This window comes from Littorina saxatilis, linkage group LG4 (genome assembly GCF_037325665.1).
Source record: "Littorina saxatilis isolate snail1 linkage group LG4, US_GU_Lsax_2.0, whole genome shotgun sequence".
Taxonomy (NCBI): Eukaryota; Metazoa; Mollusca; class Gastropoda; order Littorinimorpha; family Littorinidae; genus Littorina; species Littorina saxatilis.
In genome coordinates this window covers 64,760,589-64,774,000 of record NC_090248.1, presented here as the reverse complement: position 1 = coordinate 64,774,000, position 13,412 = coordinate 64,760,589, and the positions used below count along the sequence as shown (strand labels likewise).

Sequence of the window (13,412 nt, the reverse complement as noted above, 5' to 3'; positions counted from 1 at the left end):
TTTAGACATTTTAATAGGACATTATAATTTTGTGTAAAACACAAAATTATGATCACACACACACACACACACACACACACACACACACACACACATACACACACACACATATCAATATATGCACCAACATTACTTTTGTTTCAAACAGGACACACACAAAAAAGAAACAAACAAACTAAAAAGCAACCAAAAACTTCAGCACTCTTTCTTTGATTGGCACACAAACTGCATGATTTCCTGACAGAGCTTTTTCTTGACATATTCGACAAAAAGTCTCTTTGCTGTCAAATTCTAACCAACTAGTACTAAACAGGGTCAGCCATGAATAGTTAACCTTATTAAAAGACCGTCTGTGCGAATGTCCTGTTGTACGTACATCTTCAAGTCACGAAACTTTACTTTCCGTGATTGTGGAGGTTTCAGCGGTGACACTGTCATTGGCGCTGTCATTTTCCGGAATTATGCTAATTGCTATTGCTAGCCGTGTTTTCCCATGTTCTTCTTGGCCCTAATGTAGCACACGATGCCGTTGAAACGCCAAACGTGTTTAGCTTTTTTGTTTGTTTGGTAGGCTTTAGCTTTTTTCGGTGGCATAATTCAGTGCCGTGCGCTTCAACTCTAACCGAAAGCAAATTAAAGCATACGCGAGCCTTGGTCAGTTGGAGTTGTCTCCTGTACTCCTAACTTTAGTGCTGTAGACGGATGTACGCAAACAGCTCATACCGCAAACGGTTCGAAAACGCAAGATCTGCACTGCACAACTTCAGCTTGGTCCCTTTTTGAAGATTATTATCATGAAAGTAAAATTATCAAATAACGCGCTGTCCGAAGGAATGGAGTCCTTATCGGACAATAACCGCGCTCAGTTGAAAACGATAGGACATCTAACCGCCATGCGGTTAAGTGAATCGGACATTTGAGCCTTTTAATCGGTCTATGTCCAATGTCCGACGCCTAACGACATCCCTGCATACACATTCATAAGGGTGGTTTCTTAAGTGCAATGATAGTGATGAAATTACAGCTTTCTTGCTGTGCAGAAACATACCTTCATGTCCAATGGAACATCTTTACTGCTGGGACTGTTTCCTTTCAAATCCTTCTTCAGAGTCTTTGATGCTTGCTTTTTAGCCACAGCGCTTTTTCCAATGCTGTCAGCTGCCCCTTTCTCCACAGAAGTAGTGCTCTTTGCATGCTTTGCAACCTCCATTTCGTCCCCGCTGGAAAGCATGCTCAGTCCTTTAAAAGGTGGTGTTTTGGATTGGGTCAGCTTGGCCGATTTCCTCAAACACTTGCTCTGTGTTGTTGCCGTTTTCACAAACTGAAACTGTGGCCGCTTTACAGTGTCTGAACTGTCCGAGTCGGGCTCTGAGACTGAGCTGTTAAATACTGCTGGTTTTCTTGCATCTGAAGCTAAAGACTTTGTGGCTTTAGCTGACTTCTTAGCATCCCTGGGTTTGGGAGTTTCCTCTTCTGAAACGTCCTGGTCAGAGCCAGAACTATCTGATGTTGGTTTGGGTTTTGCAAACTTTATCAATTTTCGTTTCGACTGTGTTTCTTCTGAATCATCCGAGTCCAACTGAGACTTGTGCATCTTTGCTTGTTTCTTTGCACTACTAACAGTGGGAGATGTCAAACCCTTGTTTTTAACAGGCGGCTTGAGTGTTCCTCCTTTTCCTTTTTTCTTGCCAAGAGTCTTACACTTCAAAGTCTGTCCCTGGTTCTCAGAAGAGTCCGAATCTCCAGAACTGTAGCCCTTTTCATTGGGCGTCTTTTTTGAAACAGTCTTTGACTGACCAGCTTCATTGCTAGTGTTACTAGGTTTTGTAACAACAGACTTTTTGTGCGACACTTTCAAGATGATTTCGTCTGTATCAGCAGACCCAGCCGAGTCGGAATCATAATCAAGTGTACTGTTACAATCCTTCTCAGGAGTGTTTTTGGGTGTAGGATTGGAAGACTGCACCTTTTGTTTCTTCTTCTGCAAGATCTTAGTCCCTGCCTTCTCAGCAGCCTCAGAACTAGCGAAGGCCAAACCGTTTCCATGGTTACTCTTAGTGTCCTTTTTAGGAGTGGCTTTCGATGTGGGCTTTGCAGGCTGTGTCCTGGGCGACTTTTTTCCAGAAGCTTTGGTGACGATTTCATCCGTATCTACAGAATCGGCTGAATCAGAACTATCGTAGGCAGTACTGATCAGCGGTTTTGCTTTTACTGCCGTTTTTCCGACAGGAACCACCTCCATATCTGAGTCACTGATATGTTCTTCCGCTGCAAGGCTTTGGAGCCTGGAAAAGAGGGATTCTTTCTTTGGAGGGTCCCAAGCTGGGAATTCTCCCTGTCTTCTCTTTGTGATGTCGTTGTCATTGACGTCCATTTGCCAGGTCAGGTCTGCACTTTTTGCTGAGCTCTCTGCGATGTCGTCACTCTTCAGTTTTTTCAAAGCGTGTAAGGTCTTGCTTGGATCCAGAATGACCACCTGAGAGAGAAGTTAGAGGAAAGTTTATTTATTACCAACACCCACATTCATTACCCCTCTCTCTCTTTATACAAAAAAACTATTCTTTGTTATAATCTTCCATCATTGCTAATGCATCATGATGCATCTTAAAATGTCTTATTGATTGCTGGACAAGTTAATTATGTATTAAATTACATATCCATACCCAACTCACAAATAGCAATTAACTCTAGTTCAGTGCTGGTAACGCTGTACGCGTCCCCTTGGTAACCAAGGGAGACCACTCTAAAAAAGAAAGTGATCCATCCCATAATGCCCGACTATCAACAGTCAGACATCCGTATGCGTGCGCATACGCCGCCATCTTATCATTCCACTCTCAGCGAGCGACGTGTCTGGTCGCGTTTTGTTGTACGCTCCGGCTGTGTTCAGCCTTGGTCTTTGTTTCCTGACATTGACTTCGCCCCTTGGTCTGCCGCCGAGCTTTGTCAATACCCTGGCTGTTTTTGGGTGAGAGATTTCTTGTTTTATGTAACTCTGGCGACGTTTCTGTCGCACGTTGTGAACTTGTAAAATTTTTCAGTTCGAAAATTTTTTGTGAGTTCGTTTTGACATGGCGGAGTGCGCCAAAAATAGGACTAATTCGAGACAGGCTGCTGCTTCAGCTTCTCCGGCTGCTAGTTCTTCTTCCTCTAAGAGAAGTTCTTCGTCTAGAAGAAAGAGTGATGGAATTTCCGCCACTTCTCAGATAGAACCGGGAAATGTAGGATGTGATGTTGATGTTGTTGTTGACAAGCCTTCGTCCGCCATTTTGTCCGGGAAGAAGGACAAAGTCACACGTAGTGATAAGGATAAAGATGTTGTTAAACCGGTTGTTTCGTCGGGGGCTCCTGGTGATTCAGGTGTGTCTCCCGCCGATATTGCGTCTTTGCTTTTGACTTTGAGTACACAGGTTTCTACTTTGGCGGCCGATTTGTCGGCGACGAAAGCTGAGATTCGCGCACTTCCGGCTGGCGTCGTTGATGCATCTTCGTTGGGTAGAGTCAGGTCTTCACCGACTCCGTCCACTTCCGGTTTTGCTTCAGCTTCTGCTGCGGCTTCTGCTGTGGCTGCTCCTACCGTGGTTCGGGCGGAAGTGCATGCGTCGCAGCACGGTGATGGTCGGCTGGTGTCCCTTGTGCATGGGCCGGTGCGCTCTAAAGGTATGTCTAGCCCTCAAGTTACCAGGTTCTCTGGTGACGAGGGTTTGCGGTCACAGGATAAAGTAAGCCACTTGCGTGGTGAAAGCTCTCCTGCAATTTCTGGACAATGGCATCGCGTCCGTCCGGCAGTTGTAGGGAGCCCTGTGAATCGTTTGAACTCTGCATATACCTCTGATTCAGTGTCGGGTATGCCGGTTCGATATCCGTCCCGCGGGACGGATGGTGGGTGTGACTCCGAGGACTTTGCAAGTTTCTCTGGCGTTGACCCACCTGGTTGTGATAGCGACCAGGAAGGAGGGTTGGAGGAGGGCAATGCCACGGCCGTGGATGACACCCTTCTCAACCTGCCGTCGAAGCTGTCGAGCGCGGTGGCTATGGCAGCGGAGACGGCCTCCAAATACTTTCCGGAAGGGGTGGTGAGAAGCAAGGAGAGACTTCTGCCACCCAGGTCGGCTTTTGACGATTTCCGGTCTGCCAAGAATGATTCTGGTCAGTTCCGGTTTAAAGAATCGTCCTCGGTTGCCTATGTTATGGCAAAGGTTTTCAAGGGAAGGAACGGACCGGATGTGCCGTTGTTGTCGCAACGTGGTGATGCACCTGAAGATGTTCTCCCGTGGTTGGCCAAGGCGGGGGATCGAGCTGTTTCTGGTATTCAGAAGTTGAAGCTTGTTCCCCGGCCTGTTAAGCTGATTGGGCATTTTGCGTTACCAACGGCTGTGTTGCCGGTGACGCCTGAGCTTGCTTCGCTGCGTGAAGTCGGTTATGGTTCTTGCACTCCGCTTCCGTGTACCGAGGCTTCGATGGTGGGTCTTGAAGATGCAGGGAGGTCGTTGCTTGAGCTGACGTCAGTGTCAGAGTCTCTGCAACGGTCTCTTTCGAGGTCGATTGCGACCTCACTGGACCCCTTTGAATTCAGGTTCGACGCTTCGGCGCTTGACGTGTCTACCCTTCTGGCCACTTTGGCCAAGGTTACAAGGGAACAGATGTCGGTTTCAGCCAACCTTTACGCACATGCAGTGCACTCAAGGAGGTCGGCGTTTTTGTCGGGATCGAGGATTTCTGATAAGTCCACGATTGAGGCCTTGAAAGTGTCCCCGTTTTTAGAGGGATCGTTGTTGGGTCAGGCCTCTTTGGATGCTCTCCAGAAGGAGACAGCGGACGCGAGGGATCTCGCTATAGCCCGCATTGCTTTTCAAGGTTTGCCTAAGGCTCAGGGCAAACCTCAGTTTCAGTCTCAGTCACGGACTCAGTCGCAGTCTACGGCCAAACCTCAGACATCCTCGTCTGGTGGTGGCGGTAAGGCTCAGAAACAGTCGTTCTCTTCAGGGGGTAGAGGTCGCGGTGCGCCCTACCCTAAGAGGGGTCAGTCCTTTGGTGGTTCTAGGGGGTCGGGGCGCAAGCCCCACCCCCAATGAAACTCCCCCGAACAGGCCTTCCCGGTAGCCCCCGCACTGGTTGTGGCGGGCGGCCCGTCCAGGGCCCTCTCTTCCTGGCTGCAGCTAGTGGACAGCAAGTGGGTTACCGGGATCGTTCGTTCGGGGTTCAGGCTTCTCTGGTCAGGGGAAAAAGCACCTCTGACCAGGATAATCCCGCTCTGCAAACCCCCCAGGGATCCGGAGGCGAGAGCCGCGGTGCAAGGGGAGGTGTCAGCCCTTCTCTCGAAAGGGGCGATAGAAGAGGTCTTGGACTTACGGTCCCCGGGGTTTTACGGCAGACTGTTTGTTGTACCGAAAGCCTCGGGGGCTTGGAGACCAGTTCTCGACCTGTCAACTCTGAACATGTATCTCCGAACGGTGAAGTTCACTATGGAGACGCCGGCCTCTGTGCGAGAGGCGCTTCGTCCGGGCGATTGGGCTACCTCAGTGGACCTTACGGACGCATACTTCCACGTCTTGATGCACGTGACGGACAGGAAGTGGTTGCGCTTCCGCTGGGGAGCCAAGGCCTACCAGTTCAGGGCACTGCCGTTCGGCCTATCTCTCGCGCCTTGGATATTTACCATCGTGGTGCGTCAGCTCTGCGCTCTTGTGCGCAAGGAGGGCGTGCGTCTGCGAGCTTATCTGGACGATTGGCTGATCCTACATCAGGACAGAGAGTTGTGCCACGTCCATACTCGCATGGTGCTCAGTCAGGCTGCCCAGCTCGGGTTCTCTGTGAACCTGGGCAAATCAGAACTGGTTCCATCCCAGACGTTCACTTACTTGGGGATGGAGTTCGATACGCTCAGTTGGTCGGTCCGCCCGTCTCAGAAGAGGGTGGCCAAACTTCAAGACTTGCTCCGTGCGCTTCACGGAGAGAATCTGGCCAGTGTACGGGTTCTGACATCAGTACTCGGCCAGATGGAGTCTATGGCTACTCTTGTCCCACTGGGCAGGGTACACAAGAGGCCGTTTCAGGCAGCTCTTCAGGCCCGGTGGGATCAGTCAACCCAGGGGTGGGACACCCAGATTTCTCTGGGAGACTGGTTTTTCGAGACCACGCAGGTCTGGCTTCTTCCCTGGGTCTCACAGGGAGTCCCGATAGTGCGCCCGGCGCCAGAGAACGAGCTGTTTACCGATGCTTCTCTGACGGGGTGGGGAGCGCACCTGGGGGAGCATGTGGCGTCGGGGGAGTGGAATCTGTCTCTTCCCACGCGCCATATCAATGCTCTAGAGTTGGAGGCTGTTTCCTTGGCCCTCCAAGCTTTTCTGCCGTTCGTTCAGAACAGTCATGTCAGGTTGCACACCGACAACAGGACGGTCGCGGCTTACGTGAACAGGCAGGGCGGAACGAGATCCCTCAGCCTTTCAGACAGTGCGTGCCTCATTCTAAAGTGGTGCGCTTCGCATCATATTCTGCTGTCAGCCATCTTTCTGAAGGGCAGCTTGAACGTCCTTGCAGATGCGCTGAGCAGGGGGGACAAGGTGGTCCATTCAGAGTGGACGCTGTCGCACCAATCCCTGCACCGTCTTTGGGAGCAGATAGAGAAGCCTCAAATCGATTTGTTCGCAACTCGGTATTCAGCGAGGCTACCTCTGTTTGTATCCCCCTTCCCGGATCCTCTGGCGTGGGGCGTGAATGCGCTAGAACTGGATTGGACAGGGCTGACAGCTTACGCCTTCCCTCCGTTTTGCTTGTTGGGCAAAGTTCTCAGGAAGGTCGACCTGGAAAAGCCAGCGCTGGTTCTGGTTGCCCCACTTTGGCCAAGCCAGCACTGGTTCCCGGACTTGCTGCGACTGGCGGTTCGACCGCCTATCCCCATCGCAGTAAGAAAGGGAGAACTTCTTCAACCCAGGTCGGGAATCCCTCACGAGAACCCTCAGGCCCTCAACCTTCAAGGGTGGATTCTGTCAGAAGCGCTATGCTTAAGGCAGGCGCCTCTTCTGCCACTGTAGATTTTGTGAAGCATGCTCATAGGAAGTCAACCAGTTCGGTCTACTCGTCTCACTGGGCCTCTTGGGTGAAATGGTGTGGTCTTAACAGGGTTAAACCTTTGGCACCGAGGTCCATGCAGGTGGCAAATCATTTAGCCTGGCTAGCTGGACAGGGGGGGTCAGCGTCTTCCCTTCGTGTTAGAAGGTCCGCGATTTCGTCAACACTTAGGCAGCTGGGACATAAGATTACTCTTGATGGGGTTGTCGCTAGCGTTATTAAGGGTGCTGCCCTTAAAGCCGCGCGCGTGAAGTCTTCGCTCCCTGCTTGGGATTTGTTGCTTGTGTTGAGATTTTTGGCTTCTAACGAGTTTGAACCGTTACAGTCATCTAGTTTGGCTAACTTGACGCGCAAGGCGGTTTTTCTAACATTGCTCGCGACGTCGCGTAGAGGGAGTGAGGTGCATGCTTTATCCGGCTTAGCTAAAGATATTGCAACCGAAAAAGATGGTTCCATATCTCTTAAATTCAGGCCTGAATTCTTAGCAAAAAATCAAAAACCAGGTCATATGTCTCCTGTCGTTAACATCCCTGCCTTGAGCAACATCCTTGCTCCTGGAGATCTTGACATAGTTAACTGTCCGGTCAGAACGCTCAGCGTTTACCTGTCTCGAACTAGGTTCATTCGTTCAGAAAATCAAAAGTTGCTTTTTATCTCTCCCAATACAGCAAGGGGCAAAGATATTGCTAAGGTGACTTTGGCTAAGTGGGTATCCACGCTAATCAGGCAAGCTTACGCCTGGTGGCATACTCAGTCCGGAGAGGTTAGGGCAGTACTTCCCCTGACCTCGGCAAGAACGCATGAGGCGAGAGCATGGGCCTCCTCTGTGGCAGTGCTCCGTTCAGGCCGTCTGGCTGACGTTTTGGAGGCGGCCTATTGGAAATCGGAGGATGTCTTCATGAATTATTATCTGAGAGACATCTCCTCCCTGCGACAAGATGGCAGTTTTGCACTACCTTCTATGGTGGCAGCAGGACAAGCTCTTCTACGTTGATGTTTGGTGAGTACCCGCCACCTATAGTAGCAATCTGCTATTTGTGAGTTGGGTATGGATATGTAATTTAATTAAAAATTTTAAGAGTAAATTTTCATTTAATTAATATACTTACCCAACTCACAACGTTTATTCCCTCCCACCTCCCCGCTGTGGTTGGTACTGGGGTCTAAAAAAGAGTGAGTTGGGCTTCGTTTTGGAATGATAAGATGGCGGCGTATGCGCACGCATACGGATGTCTGACTGTTGATAGTCGGGCATTATGGGATGGATCACTTTCTTTTTTAGAGTGGTCTCCCTTGGTTACCAAGGGGACGCGTACAGCGTTACCAGCACTGAACTAGAGTTAATTGCTATTTGTGAGTTGGGTAAGTATATTAATTAAATGAAAATTTACTCTTAAAATTTTTAAATTTGTACTGCAGTTAACTGAACTTCTATTTCTTCTTGTTACTGAGTTACCCCTCAATGGACGAGGGCTGGATGAAAAAGAAGCATGTTTGCATTGCTTATTCCGTCACCCTCAAAAAATAAAGTTCAAGTTCTCTCTATCTCTCTCTCCATTTCTCTGCATGCTTATTTTTGTCACCCTGGAAAAATAAAGATTTGTCATTGTCAATGTCATTGCATAAATTCTGTTTGTGTGTACACACACACGATAAGGCCAAAAAAAATAATAGGTGTGGTTACGGTAACATAGCCAAAAAAAAATAGGGTAGGAAGGTAGGCAATCACTTTTTTTTTTTAAACTTTTTTTTCTAATGTGTACAAATTAAACCTACTTGACAGGGAAATAAGTGTGCGACTCAGGCGCTTTCGCTTTCATTGCATTTTCTGCACTAGTTTACTTGGTTTTTTTGGTATTTTTTTGACAAATGTAATAAAAAGTTATAGGGTAGGTCGGGTTACCGTAACCACACCTATTTTTTTTTTAGGCCAAATAAAACAAATTAATTGTTACTCAAAGAAAGGCAAAAGAAGAACAATATTTTAAATAACATACCTGTTTTGAACTAGGCTTCTTGACACGCAGGACTGGCAGCACTCTACTGTATTTCCCCATCACCCATTTCTGAAGGCAAGTAGCAAGAGAACAGAAAAAAACAAATGAATGTGTTACTGTTAGTTTTGGTGAACATTTAGAAGCAAACATTTTCCATCACACACAGAGAAAATATATCCATGGATACTTGGAGACCTCACCGAGTCACTTTCTGCACACACACCTCTTGTTCACCCTTTTCCCTCATTTTTACAAATGTTTTATACACCCCTCTCAGTCTAACACTTTCATGCACACGCAAACACTAGCTGAAATATTCCCTCCACAGGGAGGAAGCGCACTGAATTTCCAAACGATGGGACAATAAAGTAATGAAAATGAAAATGAACATTCCCACTTATATTCCCCTTCTATTCCCACTTATATTCCTCTTCTTTTTGTTGTTATTGTTGTTTGACTTTTGCTCTTCTTCTCAGATTGTATTGTAAGGTTCTATTTACCCCTTCCTCATCTAGGAGTGTTCCGGGAACAGCCTTCCCGTTGTAGACCTCTAGCGCTGGACTTGTTTTAACCTCTGCAGGGGCTGGGACTTCCTCTTCTTTCTTCACAGCTTCTTCTCGCTCCTCTTTTAGTCTGAAAAACAAATACACATGATTGGATGTAACACATCTATTAGATGTAAAATTTAGATTCAAATTGTACTGCTGCCTCCAACAAGACTTTACCGGTTTTTTTGGTGGTCTTTCTTGTAAAAATGCTGGTTACTTACCCCAAAGCCTGTCGCAACTATTGTGGTCAGTCATTGGTATGTATTTAACTTTGTTTGTTCGTTCATGGGCTGAAACTCCTACGGCTTTTGCGTTTATGACTGTTTTAACCCCGCCTTTTAGGCAGCCATATGCCGCTTTCGGGGGGATGTATACTTGGCATGTTCGTGTGTCTGTAACCTACCGAACTCTAACATGGATTGCAGGATCTGTTTCCGTGAGCACTCGGTCTTGTGCTTGCGTGTACACACCGGTGTGTTCGGACACCGAGGAGAGTCTGCACACAAAGTTGACTCTGAGAAATAAATCTCTCGCCGAACGTGGGGACGAACTCACGCTGACAGCGGCCAACTGGATACAAATCCAGCGCGCTACCGACTGAGCTACATCCCCGCCCTGGTATGTATTTAACATGCTTCATTTCTTAATTTGGACTAAACTTCTTACTCTAATGGATCAAATAAAACCTACATTAGCACAAGACAGTGAATGTTCTTTGTGGCGGAAAATGACCGTTCGCACACAATAACACAGCACCACCATCACGACCGCCAAATATTACCGAGGTATAACCATCACCACCATGAACACCGCCAAATATTACCGAGGTATAACCATCACCACCACCACCATCACGACCGCCAAATATTACCGAGGTATAACCATCACCACCACCACCATCACGACCGCCAAATATTACCGAGGTATAACCATCACCACCACCACCATCACGACCGCCAGATATTACCGAGGTATAACCATCACCACCACCACCATCACGACCGCCAAATATTACCGAGGTATAACCATCACCACCACCACCATGAACAAATACTGCATCTAAGTAACTCACTTGCTCAAAAAACTTTCTTTCGCAAACTGCAGTTTTAGTTGTCCCCCTTTCCACTTGGTGTTGTTATAGGCTGTGAAACCTAAAAGTGCACGACAAACATTTGTCAATAAACAGATTCAAGGAAATAATAACAAGTAATAAACATGTAAGAAGTGCTTAAAAAACTTACAATTTGTACCGATTCTTCAGGAAATGGTGGTTACACTATACAAATTCAGCAGAACACCAGCAACAGAATGAGACAGAATTTAGACTTACAGTAGCCAGAGAACGCCAAGAAGAAGAAGAAGACTTACACTTACAGTTAATTTCATAAAGAATTTGATTCTAGTAATATTCTGGTCACAATTAATGTCAGACCTGACCTTGCCACTCTACATTTACAAAGATTTTGTAGTTTCGTATTGCAGTAGAGTTTATTTTTTCACAAAAGTAACAAAAAATCAGACAACACAAGTGATTGAGACATGAATCCTTAATAGCTGTCAAAGACTGTCATGCTTGAAGATCATACTAGTAGCCAAGAGATACATATATCGATACTGCATGTAAAAAAGCCATGTTCACTTACACTTTTTGAAGTCATTTTCTCCAGCTGTAAGGTTCAGGTAAGCAAACGTTTTGGTGTCTGAAATGCAAAGTAAGGTTAAAATAAAATAATAAAATAATATGGTGATGAGACAGTTATATTGCTATTCTGATAGACAGGGGTGGGGGGGGGGGGGATGCAGTGGTTGTAGTTGGATAGTCCGAATGGGGGGTGGGGAGAGGGATATATATATAATATGGAATAATTCAAGCACTTTCATATTTTGGGGACACAAGAGAGAGACTAAGAAAGAGAAAAACTCATACCCAGATCACTGTTCCGTGTTTTGATCTCTAGCTGCCCAACTTTACCAAAACGTGAGAATTTCTCCACCAATTCTTTCTCTGTCACCGCTGTCACCAGTCCTCCAATGAAAATTCTTTTCTGCTCTTTGTCTGTCATCCTTTGGACCTGCAAAAGTTGTGGTTGCCATCAACAAGTCAGATGCGTCCTTTTGCATACAGTGGAACCCCCCTTTTAAGACCCCCAGTTTGTAAGACTTAATTCTTCCCTTTCAAGACTTTGCTTCTCCAGACTTTCTGTTCATGAATAACCTCTGTAGATTTACCTCCATTTAAGACTTTCCTCCTTTAATTTAAGACCGGATTTTCTCAGATTTTATGGAGGTCTTAAAAGGGAGGTTCCACTGTAAGTGTAACACTAACAGATAAATAATCGTTCTCATCAGTTGTTAAACTCGCTAAAGCTGTAGTCTCTTCAGATTGTTCAAATGAATTAGGCCGTGGCTGGAGAACCGACGAGTCAGTTGCGGAACCCCCAGGCTCGGGGACCGGCACTCTCCCCAACCTACCTTAATTTTTTTAGGTCCGATTCGTTCATAAAGATTTTCTTCTAAAGTTCAATTCAAAGAACTGTGGTCTGCTTACTGACTTGAATTTCGGCAACAGCGTGATCACTGACAAGCGACTGACCGTAGCGAGAGATGCGGTTCGCAGGTGTCAGAGATTCTGTCGAAGCAGAGACCATGGATGATGGATCGAAGTAACTCGATCAATGCGAAGCAGACTAATGGTTTGCCTTAACTGAAACACATTTGTTTTTTGTTTCCATGTTAATTTGTGTACTGCATTTTGTTAACTAATGCTGCTCAGGGCCTCACATCCATGAGAGGTAGCATAGGACAAATGTCCTGGCCAATGTAAAAGTGATAGGACATTTGTCCTGAACAAAAACAAATCAATAGGACATTTTTTTCTGTAACAAAACGTAAATATAATTAAACTTGACTAGTTTCTTGGCACGAGAGTAAAAGAACAAAAATACTTTTCTTGGCAAAAAGGTAACAGGAAATATAAAATAAATTACATCGAGTCAGTGAGGGAGGGGGTAGTGTCTTTCTTCGGCTCCGATGTTTGACTATCGCAATCGACATTCTCACCTGTGCGATCGGGCTCTAACTGCTCTGGGGCTGGAGGAAGCTCAGTTTCCGTGCTACTGACAGATGATGAGGGAAGGGACTTGAAGTGTAATTTCTTCTGTCCCTTTTCTGGTATCAGTTTTCGTTTAGGCGGCATGTTCGTTATTTTCGGGGAAAGCGCGAAGGGAGGCAACTCTCAACTGGCTTCGAGCATTCCGAGTTGCGAGCCTTCGAAACTCTTTGGTACGTCTAATTTCGTCTGCTACACATCGCTTCGCAATACATCGATAAAATAGCATTCAAACTACTGTAAATTGAGAAGTACTGACGATGACCGGATCAAATGATAGAATAATCGGACAATGACCACTTTGTGACAAAAACAATAGGACATTTGTCCTCCTGCATGAAAAATGTATAGGACATTTGAAAAAAAAATCCTCATATATATATATGTCCGATGTGGATGTGAGGCCCTGGCTGCTTCTGGCCCCGGGACCAGTAATTCACGTTGATTGGTTCGCGAACAAACTTCCGTGACTTGTGACTGTAGCTTTGTTGTTGCTATCTCAGTTGGATCACCGAAATGCTTTGGAAATGGAATAAAACAGAATAGACCTAGTTAGGAAGGGGAAAATTTATCTAACAGGTTTCAAAAAAAAAATTTTTTTTAAAAGGAAACAGCAGGGCTTGAACCAACGACCTCCCCAACCTGAGCGCAGTTCACTAACAACTGAGCTAAGACGAATTTACCTGC

The 13,412-nt window shown here is 46.5% G+C and overlaps 2 protein-coding genes across 3 annotated transcripts in view; one reads left to right on the top strand and one right to left on the bottom strand.

Annotated features, from left to right (window-relative positions):
• LOC138965371 (sortilin-like) overlaps positions 1 to 13,412 on the top strand; it is a 109,443-nt gene that overhangs the window by 87,969 nt on the left and 8,062 nt on the right. The gene's annotated exons all lie outside the window — the stretch shown is intronic.
• LOC138965369 (nucleolar protein 8-like) overlaps positions 1 to 13,412 on the bottom strand; it is a 31,597-nt gene that overhangs the window by 17,412 nt on the left and 773 nt on the right. For both annotated transcript variants that reach the window (XM_070337510.1, XM_070337511.1), the window contains exons 2-7: positions 11,544 to 11,688; positions 11,260 to 11,316; positions 10,689 to 10,767; positions 9,569 to 9,701; positions 9,069 to 9,137; positions 1,049 to 2,476 (exon numbers count right to left, since the gene is read on the bottom strand). In XM_070337510.1, the coding sequence (XP_070193611.1) occupies positions 1,049 to 2,476; positions 9,069 to 9,137; positions 9,569 to 9,701; positions 10,689 to 10,767; positions 11,260 to 11,316; positions 11,544 to 11,679 (1,902 nt within the window). In that variant the 5' untranslated portion in view covers positions 11,680 to 11,688. The remainder of the gene's footprint in view (positions 1 to 1,048; positions 2,477 to 9,068; positions 9,138 to 9,568; positions 9,702 to 10,688; positions 10,768 to 11,259; positions 11,317 to 11,543; positions 11,689 to 13,412) is intronic.